Genomic DNA, 14,367 nt, shown 5'->3' on the forward strand with positions numbered 1-14,367 from the left:
GCCCAGCCTCGGTCAGCCTTCGGATTGCTTGTTAGAGACGGCAGCCTGCTTGCCTCTCGCCCGCCCCCACTCAGAGTCATGTGGTCACTGCCACGCGTGTCCTTTCACCCGCTCCTCCATCTCCTGTACTAACTGGGAGTTAGACCCGGAAGCTTCTTCAGAATGTTCCTGTTCAGTCGCGACCCCATGGACTGCGGCACACCAGGCCTCACTGCCCATCGCCAGCTCCCGGGGTTTACTCAAATTCATGTCCATCGAGTCGCTGACGCCATCCAACCAGCTCATCCTCTGTCGTCCCCGTCTCCTCCCGCCTTCCATCTTTCCCAGCATCAAGGTCTTTTCCAGTGAGTCACTTCTTCGCATCAGGTGGCCAAAGCATTGGAACATCTTCAGCATCAGTCCTTCCAATACAGGGTCCAGCGTTTTAAACCAGTTGACCTTAAAGGCAAACATTAGCTAGTATTCAGTGAGATGCCGTAAGGGCCTCGGGAACTGTCTGTGACTGGGGGCAGGTGGTGGAGAAGGTTCAGGCACCACCTAGGCCGGTCTGGGTGTTGGGGAGCAGGTGAGGAGCTGAGGGCCTGGCCTGGGGTGAAGCGGTCCTCACCAGGCCTCTGCACACACGTGCATGTGCACACACACACACACACCCAGGTCACTGCCAGTCTGGTGGTGTCGGTGCTATGAGGAGGCACACGCGTCTCTGGAGCTGGACCAGCCACGGCGGCTTCCTGGAGGAGGGGGCAGCTCAGTGAATCTTGACGGCGGCGGGGGGGGGGGGGGTGTGGGGGGAGCAGCAAAGGGTGCAAGAGGCTCGGGGGCCAGACGGCCACAGCTCTGCTTTATTTGATGTGCCCAGAAATAGCCCACATGGCCTTTTAGAATCCAAGAGTCTTTATGAAAAGAATCTGGATTTCCGACTAGTGAAAATCCAGAGCCCTCGTTCCTACAGAGCAACGGTTTTCTCTTTGGAGGGAGTGTGGTCCTCCCCACCCTGTCCCCGCCGATCGCCCCTGCCCGCTCCCCCCTCGCTGCCCCACGTCCACTCTCTGTGGACGGGACGTCCACCCGCCCGTGGTTCAGCCCCCTGGGCAGCAGGCCTGTGCCTCCCCCCATCTGACCAGCAGCCGTCCCTGCGGCTCTGCGGGTGAATGGCTGTAGAACCCATCACACGCCCCGCGCCCCGCGCTGCCCCCTGAGGCCCCGCCGTGGCCCCTGCCTCTGTGCTCGTCCCCTGCAGCCTGCTGTGTGCGCGGGAGGCAGGGCGAGGCCCTACACACACAGGGGGCTTGCACGCTGGCCTCCGTGTCCCCCACCACCATGGTCCTTGTGAAGGTCTTCTCTGGCTGCTCCCCAACACACCTGCCCCTGAGCGACCCCCCGGGCCCGGGAGGAGGAGGCGGAACTCAGGTCCCCACGTGACCTGGCCCGTGGACCAGCCTTGGGCCTCCATTTTCCCATCTGGGAAATAGGCGCACCCAGGGCCCCCTCCCTGCAAGGCACCCGCTGCTGGGGGGGTTGCAGGACGGTCACAGGACTGGAGGTGCCTTGATTTTCAGCCCGCCGCACACAGGGCGCTGCTCCAGGCCATGCTGGGAGAGGCTGCAGAGACAGAAGACGGGGCTACGCTCACCTCGCTTTCAGCCTGCGCGCGCCCAGCCGTGGGTCAGGCCGGCGGCACGGGGCTTGGGTGTCGTCCAGCCCAGGTGTCGGAACCCTCGTGCGTCTGTAGGAAACGGGCGGGGTGAGGACAGTTGCGAGTTGGGTGGTTGACGTGGGGCCGATTTGGATGGTGTGAAGCGCGGAGCTGCGTGGACATCCTCCCTGCCCCCGCGGGCTCTGAGAGCAGAGACCGCAGACTTGAGACCACAGGGAGAGAGAGGCTGCAGCCGGCTCAGGGGACGGGGGGATGGCAGTGGGAAGGGGGGACCAGGGCCGGTCATCCCTCTTCCGCGAGCCCCCGTTACTGCTGGAAGGCATCTGAATTTATTTGCTTCCTTGGAGCTGGTCAGCACTCCCACCAGAGAGTCCGCCATGCTACGAGGCTCCCCAAGTCCCCACGTGGTGTCTGGTAACCAAAACGTGTCACGTGGATGAAGGAGCAAGCACGCAAATAATTGGCTTCCTGGAGGCGGTGGCCTGTGAGTTGCGCCTGGAAGGGCGGCGTATCAAGTCCTGGCAGAAACGGGGGGTTCGCTGGGATTGGTGCAGCGTGCTGGGATTGGTGCAGCTCGCTGGGATTGGTGCAGCGTGCTGGGATCGGTGCAGCGTGCTGGGATCGGTGCAGCGTGCTGGGCCGTGAGCAGCGGGGGGCCGGTTCAGGGAGCTTGCAGGGGGCTGCCTGGCCCCTGTGCTGGCAGTGGTTGGGGGTGGGGGGCACTTATCTGGGCCTGAGGTTGGGAGGGGAGCCGTTACAAGAACCCAGAAAGAGAGAGCCGTGGGCAGGGGCGCCCGCCAGGCCCCGTGCCTGCAGAGACGGGGCAGTGAACCCCTGCCGGGGTCTCCCCCTGGCCTCACCCACTGGGAAACCGGGCTCTTGGGGATGCAGCCCCTGGCCCCGAGCAGAGTGGAGGCTCCGCCTGCAGCCCAAGGGTGCAGAGTTCCTGGCCCAGGGTGGGTGGGCCTGGGGGTGTGCCTGGAGTGGGGGCCACCGCAGGCACGAGGAAGCTCCGTGCAGGTGGTGGGTGGAGAAGGCCATGCCCACCCAGCCGAGGTCAGCCGCGGGGCGGGAGCTGGGTGTCAGGAAGAATGCCGGGTTAGCTGGGGAAGGCTGGCCAAGGGCCAAGCAGGCACTGGAGAGGCTGTCCCGGGGCCCGGCTGGGGCGGGGGCCGGTCACCCCAGCTCACCACCAGGGAGCGGGTGGGGCACCCGTTTGCTGAGTGAGACAGGCCGGCTCGAGGCAGAGGTGGGAGCTGGGGTGTTCGGAGCTTGAGGACCACAGATGCTCCTCACCAGGCCCATAGAGGGGTCAATGCCCACTGGGCCCGAGGCTGGCCTGGGGTCCCTAGACCCTCCCTCGGGCCCCAGAAGTAAGCCCCCGCCCGGCCTGTTCCTGACCTGGTCTTCGCACACTACCCTCCCCACCCAGATGCTGCCTCCCGCAAGCAGGCACACACCCCCGCAGGCCTGGTTCCCCGTGGCATCGGCATCTCCCAGGGAACAGACGCGTCCTTCCCTCCACCGGGACGGCAGTGACCTCACCCCCAGGGGGCCAGCTGAGTCATGGGCTGAGGGTGGCCGGCCGGCCAGCTCTCCACAGTGCCGGGCTTTGGCCAGGCCACTGGTGAGAGGGACTGGTGGAGGGCGTGAAGGCTTCCATGCCCTCCCCTCACCTCCCGGCGGCCCCGGTCCATGGGGGGTGGGGAGGGGGACAGAGTTCACTGCGCACCCACACTGCCCAGCCCGCCAGGGGCTCTCGATAAGACACGAGCGCCCCGTCCTAGAGGAGACGGCCCTGGAAGGTTGAGTCCCGCGCCCAGGGTCACACAGCTCATCCTTTATCACAGCCCGGAGGGGAGGGAGGCCTGTCCCATTTTGCAGAGGAGCAAGCAGGCTCAGAGACAACGCGTGTGGGAACCAAGGAGTCAGGGATGGACCAGGCCTCTGGTCCCTCTACTCGAGGACAAGCCGCCGAAAACATTCAGGAGACCTCAGGGCCCTTGGAGCCTCAGTTTCCTCATCCATAAAATGGGGGCAGTGACACCCACCGCTTGGGGATGGGGCGGCATTAGAGAGAACAGGATGGGGCAGTGTGGGAGCAGTCGGGCGGCCCCCGCACCCCCCAGGCGCCCGCCCAGGCACTCTGCTGTGTGACAGCCTCTACCCCCGCCAGCCCCAGGCCAGGGTCGGGCGAGTGCGGGCTGGACTGGAGTGCTGGCTGCGGACTGGGGCTGCGGGGCTTCAAAAGGCAGGTCATCAGGGGCCACCCGTGAAGAGGCGCGTGGGAAATGGCTCCTGGCTTGGCCCCCTGGGTGGGGTCACCCCAGGGGCTCCCCAAACCCTCAGACAGCCACCCCAGCCCATCCTCACCCAGGAGCAGGTGTCCGAGGAAAACGTGACACCCTGGGTGCTGAGAAAGCCATGCCCATTGCCTGGCCTCAGTTTCCCCATTGGTAAGGCCGAGGGAGGGAAGCCCCGCCTCAGGATAGGGTTTTCTCCAGAAGGAGGGGAGCTGGAGAGGGGCCCCCCAGGGGTCCTGGGCTCTGGTCCTGAGTGTGGCGCTCCATCTGAGAGCCCCGCTACAGCAAACTGGGCGCCGGCCACGACTGGTGCCCGGCACAGGGCAAGTGTGTGAGGAGCGCCAGACAGATGCCCCTCCAGCTGGGGGTCCAGGGGTCTGCACCAGAGCTGGGGCGTTGGGACCCGGGGGACATGGGGACCCAGACCCCGTGGGCCACCCGAGCGGTGTGGGGCAGGACTAGACAAGGCTCCCAGTAGCCAAGGATGCGACACGGGAAGGATGGAGCCCCGGGGACCAAGAGGGAGGCGAGGGGTTGACCAGGAGGGCGGGAGGCGGGTTCCGGACGAGGGGAGCGTGTTGCCGCCACCTGTCACAGCTCGTGACCCTGCGGGGACGCGGGACGGCCCAGGCTGGGGGTGGGGTGGTGACTGAGGGATCCGTGATGGGTGGAGGGATGGTTGGCACAGAGTGTGGACGTGTGGATGGATGGATGGGTCTGTGGATGGTTAGTGGGTGGACCTGAGCACAGGGGCGGGTCGAGACGTGTGAACAGGCTCTGCCGCGCCCCCAACAGGTGTTGACAAACTCCCACCGGTAGGACAGACCAGACCAGCCCCTGAAGGCCGAGCGTGCTCGGTGTGGCTCAGAAAGCGCAGCCCCTGTGGAGAGCAGCAGGGCGGCTCGCCCCGAGGGAGCGTCTCCTTAGGTCGGTGGAGTGCCCAACTTTTAGAGGTAGTGAGGTTCCTGTCACTGGGGGCATTCAAGGGCATCCGAGCAGACAATGGGCCGCCACTTCCTCGGAGTGCCGTGGAAGACTCCTGTGGTGGATCGGGGCCTGCTGTGGTGGTGTCTGATAACAAGGAGAGAGAATTTGGGTTCTGAGGCCCGCAGGAGGCCATGGCTTCTGTTGAAGCCCAGCTTCCTTTTGGAGAGAAAATTCTTTCCCAGTGTAGGAGCCAGACGAGCGTGCAGCTGCCTTCCCCACTGTGGGAGTCGGGCTGGAATCTGCCGCAAAACTCCCCATCCTGCACAGGCCAGGGCTGGGGCGGGCGGGGGGCCAGGCCCAGAACAAGGCTTTGAGCCGGAGACCCGGGCAGGCCTGGCCCAGCCTCCCTGACCTTCTGTGGGCAGGTGAGGCCCTCCCTGACCTCGGGTCCCTGGAGGATGAGATGGGGGCCACTGGACAGCAGCTGCGTGTGGGCTCCGGGCCCACCTGCTCTCAGGGGCTCCCTGGGGGCCATGGGTGGGAAGAAGCCGTGAGTCATTGTCCCCGGGGGCTTCGCCTGGGAAGCCCCCGCTGGCCACCGTGGGCTGGGCCTGGGAGCAGCTGGCAGGGGGCGAGGGCGGGGCGCTCCATCCAGCGGGGGTCCCCTCCAGAAATGGCCGGGACCCGCCTCAGGCCCAGACCCCACACCAGCTGAGGGGAGCCCGCCCTGCATCCCTCCTCCGGCCCACGGGGGCCCCGGGGAGGGTGTGCCTGGCAGCTTCAGTTGGGCCGAGTCCCACCCCGGCCCCCCCCCCCCCCCCCCCGCCCAGGTCTTCATATGTCAAGTGGAGCTGGTGATAAAATCCACTCCATCAGGCAGACGGGAGAACTGAGTAAGTGAGTCCTGGACCCGTGCTCAGCGCTCCGTGAGGCTGGGCTGGGGCCAAGGAGGGGCCAGGCATCCCCGGGTCATCTCACAGCGAGGGGTGGGCTGGCCAGGGCTGGCAACCCTGTCTCCCCCGCCAGACGGAGACCCTCTGGGGGTGGGCAGCCGCACGCCTGGGAAGCGGCTGGCTGTGTCTTTGTTTCCCGTCCACCCAGGCTTCCTCCAGAGCTGGGGCAGACAGCCCCCTCGTCCTGGCCGCGGTGGGCAGGGCCGCGGCAGGCGGGTGTTGGGTTGAGGCCTCTGGGGAGCTGACGGAAGATGCGGACCGCCCTCGCCTCCCGCCCGCCTCCCTCCCTGTCCCAGGCCGGCCTCTGGACGGAGGGCCAGCCCTGGGCCCCGGGTGGACGCCCCTCACCCGGCCCGCCCAGTGACTCACGGCTCCCCTGGCCCAGGGCCACCGCCGGCTCCTGGCAGGAGGCGAGGAGAGCGAGATTGTGCCGGCAGAGCCGCGGGGTCGGGTGTGTGAGCCCCGCTCGGCTGGGAGGGGCTAGAGCCGCGGCCCCGGGGACGGGCTGGGACCTGCGGGGGTCCGAGGGGGCCTCCCCCTCCCCACGCTCCAGGCCTTCTCTGTCTCCTTCCCACTATGGAGAAGGAAGTGACCTGAGAGCCAGTCCCCCGACAGGAGCCGCCCGGGGCCGGAGGGCAGTGCCGTGGGCCCCCGGCCACCCGCTCCCCGCTAGCCAGGCATGAAGGGCGGCGGCGGCGCCGTGTGGAGCCTCATGTGGAAATACTGCATCTCCGTGAGGACCCTCAGGTACCAGGGGGACGGGCGCGTGGACGCAGCTGAGCCCGGCTGTGGTCGCCGGACGGGGGTGAGCGGGCACCAGCTGGCCTGGTTCGGTTGGCTCCAGGAGGTCCAGGGCAGCCCAGCCCGAGGGCCGGAGGCAGGACAGGCCCCCCGGCACCCTCCCCCGGGGCTCTGATGGGGACGGAGCAGGGTGGTGCCTGGGTGCCCTGGGGGGCACCAGGCAGACTTGGTGTGGCTGGCGGCCTCGCCGGTGGGCACTTGCCGCGGCACACTGGGCGCAGTGGAGGGACCCGGGCCCCGTCCGCAGCCGCCTCGACTGTCTGCCCGGGTGAGATGCGCTCGGCACTCACCGTGGGCCACGCGCGGGCTCCCGCGCTGAGCCTGGACTCGGGCCCCAGGCTGCCCATTTCACTGGCCGTGGCGGGTGACGCCTCTCCGGCCAGAGTTTCCCACCTGCAGATCCTAGAGGCTTAGCGGGAGGGCTGAGGGAGGGAAGAGCGGCGGGGCCTGGCTCTCAGCCAGCTCGGGGTAAGCTGACTTCCCCCTCCGCCAGCTGGGGGGTGCCCGGAACCAGGTGTGATGGGGGTGGAGACAGAGGTGCTTGCCGGGGCAGGGGCACCACCCCCCACCCCAGCCTGTCCCAGCCCCACCCCCGCCCCCAGGGCCTGGTTCCAGCCTCCGCAGCTGCTGAAAGGGCTCAGAGCTGTGACCTCAGACAAGGCTGGGCTCGAGGCTATAGGGGTTGGGTGGGGCTTTGAGACACTGCCTATTTGGACAATACCTTAGGGCATATTTTTTACTTCAAGGGGAGGTTTTAGGAAGAATAAGGGATGGGAAGATCCCCCCTCTTTCTTCTCACCCTCATTACCTAACGTGTAAACTATATAAACTCTCCCTTGCTTCCTCCCTCCCTTCCTGCCTTCTTTCCTTCCCCAGATACTTGTGACCACTTATATGAAATCCCTACAATAAAATAAACAATAAAACGTCAGGGTCAGGAAAAACACAGTTTAGGATATCATGATCTTGCGGGGAAAACAAAAAGTAGAGCAGGAGAGAAATGTGCAGGGTCCTGGGATCCTTTTGTGGAGATAAAAATGACTGAGCTTCCCAGCAGCCAAGGGAAAAAGGGAAAGCCAGCCTCCCAGTTCTCTCTCCGCATGAGAAGCCAGCATGTAAAGGACCATGGTTGTCTCTGCTGCTAGGGGAGAGCATGTGGGAGCCCTGGGCCTCACTCTGAGTAGACGGGAGGGTGAGAGGCATTGCAGGGCCAGGCCGAGGGCAGACAGTGAGGGCTGAGACTTCCTGCTGGCTGTGGGAACCAGGCGAGGAAAGCTCCCCCCCGAGTGTGAGTCAGCAGCTGCCTGTCCCTCCTCAGCCCCTGGGACAGACCTCCCCGGGCAGGCACCTCGGAGACCGGGCCGGGCAGAGGGCGAGTCCCTGCGTGCCCTTCCCTGTGGCCGCAGCGGGATTTTCCTACGTCCCGTTCTCTCCCGTGGTTTCCGGGGACTGGCACTCGGGAAACCTCAGGGCTTGTTTATAGGATGCGGTGGGCCCAGGCCTGGGGGGGGACCGCCTGCCAGGGCCTCACCCCTGGAGGGGAGCGGCCCCCCAGGTCCTGCGTCTTCCGGGCGGGGGTCATCACAGCCCCCCAGGGCTTGGGGGGCTCAGTGGTGCCCCCTGGTGTTTGCGGGCACTGCTGGCGGCCGTATGGTGGTGACGGCCGTCAGCGACAGGACCAGCTCCAGGGGCGTGCGGGCACCATGATTGGCTCTGGGTTTGCCCCAAACCCCCCTTAGTGCCTGTGAGTACAGGATGCTGTGTGGTTACTTGGCAGGACAGGCCTGGGGCCAGGCGGGGCCAGGGGCTTCAGGTTCCAGCAGGCGCGCTCTGGTCTCTGGGCCCACACCCCACTTGTTTGGGGAGCCCCCGAGAGAGCCAAGGCCACTCCCCGAGACAGAGCGGGCCAGCCCGCACGGGGGTGGGGGGATCCCGGCTCCCGGCCAGGGGGGAGAGCTGAGTCAGCAGGCCTGCGGGGCAGGCAGGCGGGCGGCGGCCATGGGGACAGACTGCGGGGCTGCGTCGGACCCGCATAGTTTCCCGCTTGCGTCTTCAGATTCCGCGCCTCCTGCGCCGTCGCCCTGGCCGGGCCGCTCACATCTGGAGAAGCGCGAGGTGTGTGGGGAGCAGGCTGCCTGGCCAGGCCTGGCCCCCCACCAGCGCTTCGGGGGCTGCAGCCAGGACGCTGGCAGCAGGGTCCCGGGGACTCTGGGGACTCTGGCTGAGGTCGCTGAGCGGGGCCCCCAGGCTCAGGGCGAGATGGACAGAGCTCCGGGGAGTGGGTCGCAGAGCCCCCCCCGGCCCGCGGCGGTGGGTGTCAGATGCGCAGCTGCCGGCCAGCCGCTGAGCGTCTCTGGCCCGTTTCCTTGCCTGTTAGGTGGGCGGGCGGTGCCAGCAGGGCGGGCTTCTTGGGGTGATCCTGAGGGGGTTCCCGTCAGCACCCAGAGTCTGGAAGCGGCTCAGCCCTTCCTATCGCATAAGTGACTTTTAGCGTTGTTCTGAGATTAAATGAGTTGGTGCCTGTGGGCCTGCAGGCAGGCAGGGGTGTATGTGTGTGTGTGTGCGGGGTAGGGGTGTGTGTGTGGGTATATGTGTGTGTGTGACTGGTCGGGCAGGAACATCACTTGTGCATCTGGCATTATTTGGGGAACGAGAGATCGGTTTCTGCCCTGGGGGGCTGGTGGGTGGGGCATTTGAGCTGCGGTGGAGGTGGGGGGTGTTGGAGCTGCTGGTTGGGGGGTGGGGAACAGGGCAGCCCCCTTGGGGCGCAGGCTGGGAATGGGGCAGTGGGGAGCCTGGCCGAGCAGACCCCGCCCCCAGCATCTGGGAAGGAGGGCTGGGGCACAGCTGGCAGCCGGGCTCCAGGGGCGTCCAGGGAGCGTCCTGGACGGTGAGCCGTCCGAGGCCCCTGCGCAGGGCCTGTGTGCACACCTCCGGGCGGGGGCTTGTGGTCTACAGGCCAGCCTCTCCCGGACCCTCTCTGGGCAGCCGGGGCGGGAGATCCGAGCTCACACAGACCCTCAGACTTCAGACCCCCTGAGCCTACTGTCTTCCCTCCTCCACCTGCTGCTCCCTCGCCCGCCCCGCCCCCCAGGGAGTCTTTGTGCAGAACTTGAAGGCCTACTCAGTGCCTGGCACCTACCCTGGGAGGCACCTACCCCCCCACACACACCACCGCCTGGGGCAGAGGAGGCGCCAGGGCCCCGAGGACCTGGCGTTATTAGTTTCCTGTTGGGGTCACTGGGGGGCCCTTCTTGGTGGGGCGGCTCTCACCCTCGGGGAGCCGGGTGGAGAGGTGGCGGAGGGGGGCACAGGCCACCCCAGCAGGTGCGGAAAGCCGGAGCCCACAGCAGTGAGGACGTAGACGGCCACGTCTCACAGGGCTGGTATCCCGCCTGGAGCTGAACAATAAATAAACGGATGAAGACGTCGTCTTCAGACAGGGACTCGGAGAGGAGGGTGAGACTGGGGGAGTGATGGAGAGGTTGGGCAGAAGGGGCCACGTGACCTGGTGGTCCAGAGAGGCCTCCCCAAGTGCCCTTCAGCTGAAGAGCGGGCCCGTCCCTGCAGCGGAACGTTGTCAGCCGTAAAAAGGGATGATGCGCTGGTACACGCTGCGACATGGACGAACCTTGAGAATCACAGATGAAGGAACGGGGCGGGGCATGCAAGGCCACAGAGTGTGCGGTTCCACTTACACGGACATCCACAGGAGGCGACTCCCCTGATCCAGGAATACACGAGAGTTTGTCTGGGCTGGGGTGGGACGCAGAGGGACTGCCTAATGGGTGTTTCTTTCTGGGATGATGAAAATATTCCAAAAAAAAGAAGAAAGAAAAAAAAAAAAGAAAATATTCCAGCCTTAGATGGTGGTGATGTTTCCACGACTCTAAATACGCTGAAAACATTGGCTTGCACGCTTTACTTTTTTAATTTTTATTTTGGCTGCACCACGAAGCATGTGCGATCCTAGTTCTCTGACCAGGGATTGAACCCTGGAAGCGCTGAGCCTAGCTATGGAGCCGTCAGGGAAAGCCTGTGAATGGCACACTTTAAATGGGTGAATGTTACAGAACTTGAGTCCTATCTCAGCAAAATTGTTTTTAAAACAAGACAGAGGAAAGAAACGCCTGGGTCAGGGGGTGGCCTTGAGCTGAGAGTGGCAGGAAGGAGTGAACTCAGCAGGTGCCAGCGCCCTGAGCTGGAGCGCTTAGGGCAAGGTGGGGGGTGGGCGGGCGGGTGGGGGACGGATGTGCCGTCCGCAGGGCCCCGGGTCGGGTCGAAGACTTCAGAGTCGGTTGCGGCAAGGCAGGGCGCGGAGCAGGATAAAGCTACCACTGTGCTTTCTGTTTCAAAGCAATCAGGCTGCCGCGAGGAAATGAGATGGTAGGGGTGGGGGGACGCGCTGTGGGCTGGAGGGGCTGGAGAGAGCAGTCAGAAATGCCCCAGGGAGACAGACTGCCCCCCGGAGGACGACCTCCTAGAGGAGGGGGTCTGGGCATGGCCTCCAGGAGTGGGGATGGGCCGGGCAGTGACCAGGGGTGGCCAGGGGCCCTGCAGGTGGGGGACTGGGAGCTGACTGCGAGGAGGCCGGCTGACCACCCCACGCCTGGTCCCCGGTGGGCTAGAGCGGCTTTGAGGCTAAGTAGGGCAGAGTCCTCCAGGCCACCTGTCGTCCGCCTTTGTCCTGCCCGCCCAGGCTGGCCCGCAGCGAGAGGGTCAGCGCCGAGTGGCCAGAGACCCAGCCGGGGCCCTGTGCTTCTGAACAAAGCAGGCTCTAGGAAACTCGAGTGGCCCCTGAAACGCGAGATCGGCCGGGAGAGACCGGCCAGCAGGGAGCTGTATTATTCATTGAGCGGAGCCTCTGGGGCCTGCCTGGTCTCCGGCCACCTGCATGGCCCAGACCTGGACGGAGCGCCCTCGGGGCAGTGTCTGGCCCGGGTGAGGGCGGCGGGGCCCGAGGGTGCCCGGGGCGTGGTTTCCTGGATGCAGGCTGAGCTGGGAGGAAGTGGGACGTCAGGCCCCGGTCTGTGAGGCGAGGCGGGCGGCCCACGGCTAGTGCCCGGGGGCCACGGACGCAGGCAGGGTGCCGGGCGCAGGAAGGCTGCCGCCCTCTCCCCAGGGACCGTGAGTACACCAACCGCCCGCCCCGGGGGGCAGGGACAGGGGCTTGGGCACCCAGGGGACCCGTGGGGGCGCAGACAGTCCTGGGGCAGCGGCCGGGCGGAGGATCTCTCGCGCCGCCTCTGCCCACCCCACCCCACCCCCCACCCCACCCCCGGGCTTTGGGCCGCTTCCTGGGACTGTTTTCTGCTCCCGCGTCTCAGCGCCTGGGCAAGGTGGCATGTCGGTGGCCCGGGTGTTCCCCACAGCGGCCCGGAAGGGCGGCCGCAGCTGCAGGAGGGAAGTTCGCTGGCTTCCCCAGGGGTGAGACCCGCCCCATGCGCTGGAGGAGGGGGATGGCCAGAGCCCCTCAACTCACACAGGCCGCGGTTCTCTGCCTGGGGCCCCACGACACCCCGAGAGAGAGACTCTGGCCCATGCCCATTTCACAGCCGAGTCAACTGAGGCCCCAGAGGCCCTGTGTGTGTGGGGGGGCGCCCCCATCCCCCGGGGAGCACTCGCCCTGGGCCCTCGGGGGCTGCGGCAAGGGCGCAGAGGACGCCCCCAGGCTCCGGGTCCTGGGCTTCCTGTCCGCCCGTCAGTCCACGGGGGTCCACTGCGTCCTGAGCGGGCTCTGCCCCTTGGACGCCCCGCCCGCCCCACCGACAGCCATGGCTTCTTTCTGAACTGGTCCAGTGTGGAGCCGTGCGGCTGGAGGGACTGGGGACAGTCCCGCTGGTGAGGCAGCTCTGTGCCTGGGGAATAGCGACTTGGCGTGTGCAGCCCCTCAGGAAACCCCCGGGTGAGGCGGCCCCGGCCACCTGGCCCTCAGGGAGATTCCCCGCCCCGTTCAGACGTCACCCCTGGTGACCTGAGGGCGTGTACGCAGCATCCCAGGCCGGCGTGCGAGGCGGACCTGGGCTTTGGACCTGGCGCGCGACCCCCAGCCCCCCAGTGCGAGGCACCGCCATCTGCGGGGGACAGGGGGCAATGCTCCTGCAAGGACCCCATCTCTGGGTCCGCTTCTCCATTTGCAGGTGGCCAGACTCCTGTCCTGAGGAGGGGGTCTCCACCCCACAGGCCCCCTGGAGCCCGGACTGGGTGGGGGACACACGGCTGAGGGGTGCACTCCATCCAGGGCTGCCCTCTGAGCCGGGGCCGACAAAGGCTCCCCCTGACCAGCCACAGGGCTGCCCGCTGACCCCCTGGGCTGGGGGCCGCGGCAGGACCCCGGGGGTCAGGCTGCTCAGGGCCCAGGGCTCCGGCCACAGCTGGTGGTCAGGCGTGACCTGTCTTTGTTGGGTCCCAGGGTACAGCGGGGGCCCTGGCCAGGCAGATGGACGCCGCCCTGAGGGCAGGCGGAAGGGGGGTGATCCGGGCCAGGACAGCGGGGCCTGGGCGGGCGATGTGGTTGGCTTTCGGGGGGCCGCAGACAGGCTGCTTCCCCTCCCAGACTGCCCGACTTCACCTGCCCCCCAGGCCCCGGAGTCACAAGCTGAGCCCCACGCCGCGCCGCACATGCTCAGCACCTCACACGTCCATTCCACAGACATTTATTGAGCGCCTACTATGAGCCAAGCACTGTGTCGTCTCTGGGCGTCCGAAAGGGTCGAACAAATTGGATAAAAAGGCACAGGAGGGGGGTGAATGGTGGGCCGGGGGGCCACCGGGGCGAATGTGGCTTATTTTCATGGGTGCATGGGGCCCGTTTGACACAAAGCCGCAGGCAGACCCGATTCACAACCTCACGGCTGTCAGAGCTCAGGCATGGGCAGAGCTGAAGCATCACGAAGCAGGTAGACCAAGGGCGATTGGAAGAGCAGGCGGCGGGCAGAGGGCCACGGCGGAGCCTGCCCGTGGGGGCCCGGGGCCCTGGGCCGAGCGGTGCGGGCTGTGGGGAGCCGTGCGGGGCGTCCCACCGCTCCCTCTCCTGAAGCTTCCCAATGTCCCCGGACCGAGTCCCCGCGGCCACGTGCCCTCCTCAGCCCGGTTCTGCTCAAACAGGGCCTCGGGCTCAGCCCTCCTTCCTGCTGACCCTCCGAAGCCGCGGCTCGCCGCCGTGTAGACGCCCGGGTCTGCCAGCCCTGGCTCTGCGCCCCGCCCATGCGGGCCCGGTCCCCTCCGCTTTCTCTGCCTCATGGTCACCAGATAAGTTCAGGTTGGTGGGGCCCCTTCCCTGCACACCTTGAGGAGTCCGAACCCTTGGGGAGTTTTCTTCCCCGGGCCTGGACACTTATTTGCAGGTGACACTTTTCCCTAAGGGCTTCCCTCATAGCTCAGTTGGCAGAGAATGCGCCTGCAATGCAGGAGACCCCGGCTCGATTCCTGGGTTGGGAAGATCTGCTGTAAAAGAGTACGCTACCCACTCCAGGATTCTTGGGCTTCCCTGGCGGCTCAGCTGGTAAAGAATCCGCCTGCAATGCAGGAGAGCTGGGTTCGATCCCTGGCTTGGGAGGATCCCCTGGAGAAGCACAGGCTACCTACTCCAGTGTTCTGGCCTGGAGAATTCCACGGACTGTATAGTCCATGGGGTCGCAAAGAGTTGGACGCGACTGAGCGACTGTCACCTCACTTTCCCCTGGAGCGTGGCCTAGGTGGGACACAGAGACCATGGAGCTGCCAG

The 14,367-nt window shown here is 66.2% G+C and overlaps 1 protein-coding gene across 3 annotated transcripts in view; it reads left to right on the plus strand.

Annotated features, from left to right (window-relative positions):
• The window catches only part of IQSEC1 (IQ motif and Sec7 domain ArfGEF 1), a 140,165-nt gene that overhangs the window by 36,991 nt on the left and 88,807 nt on the right, over positions 1–14,367 (plus strand). The window contains exon 1 of one of the 3 annotated variants that reach the window (XM_061128976.1): positions 6,171–6,587. The exons of 1 other annotated variant lie outside the window; for it this stretch is intronic. In XM_061128976.1, coding sequence (XP_060984959.1) covers positions 6,520–6,587 — 68 coding nt within the window. In that variant the 5' untranslated portion in view covers positions 6,171–6,519. Of the gene's footprint in view, positions 1–6,170; positions 6,588–14,367 lie in introns of those variants that run through there. One more of the 3 variants, XM_061128979.1, reaches the window with a different exon arrangement.

This window comes from Dama dama, chromosome 24 (genome assembly GCF_033118175.1).
Source record: "Dama dama isolate Ldn47 chromosome 24, ASM3311817v1, whole genome shotgun sequence".
NCBI classification, from domain to species: domain Eukaryota; kingdom Metazoa; phylum Chordata; class Mammalia; order Artiodactyla; family Cervidae; genus Dama; species Dama dama.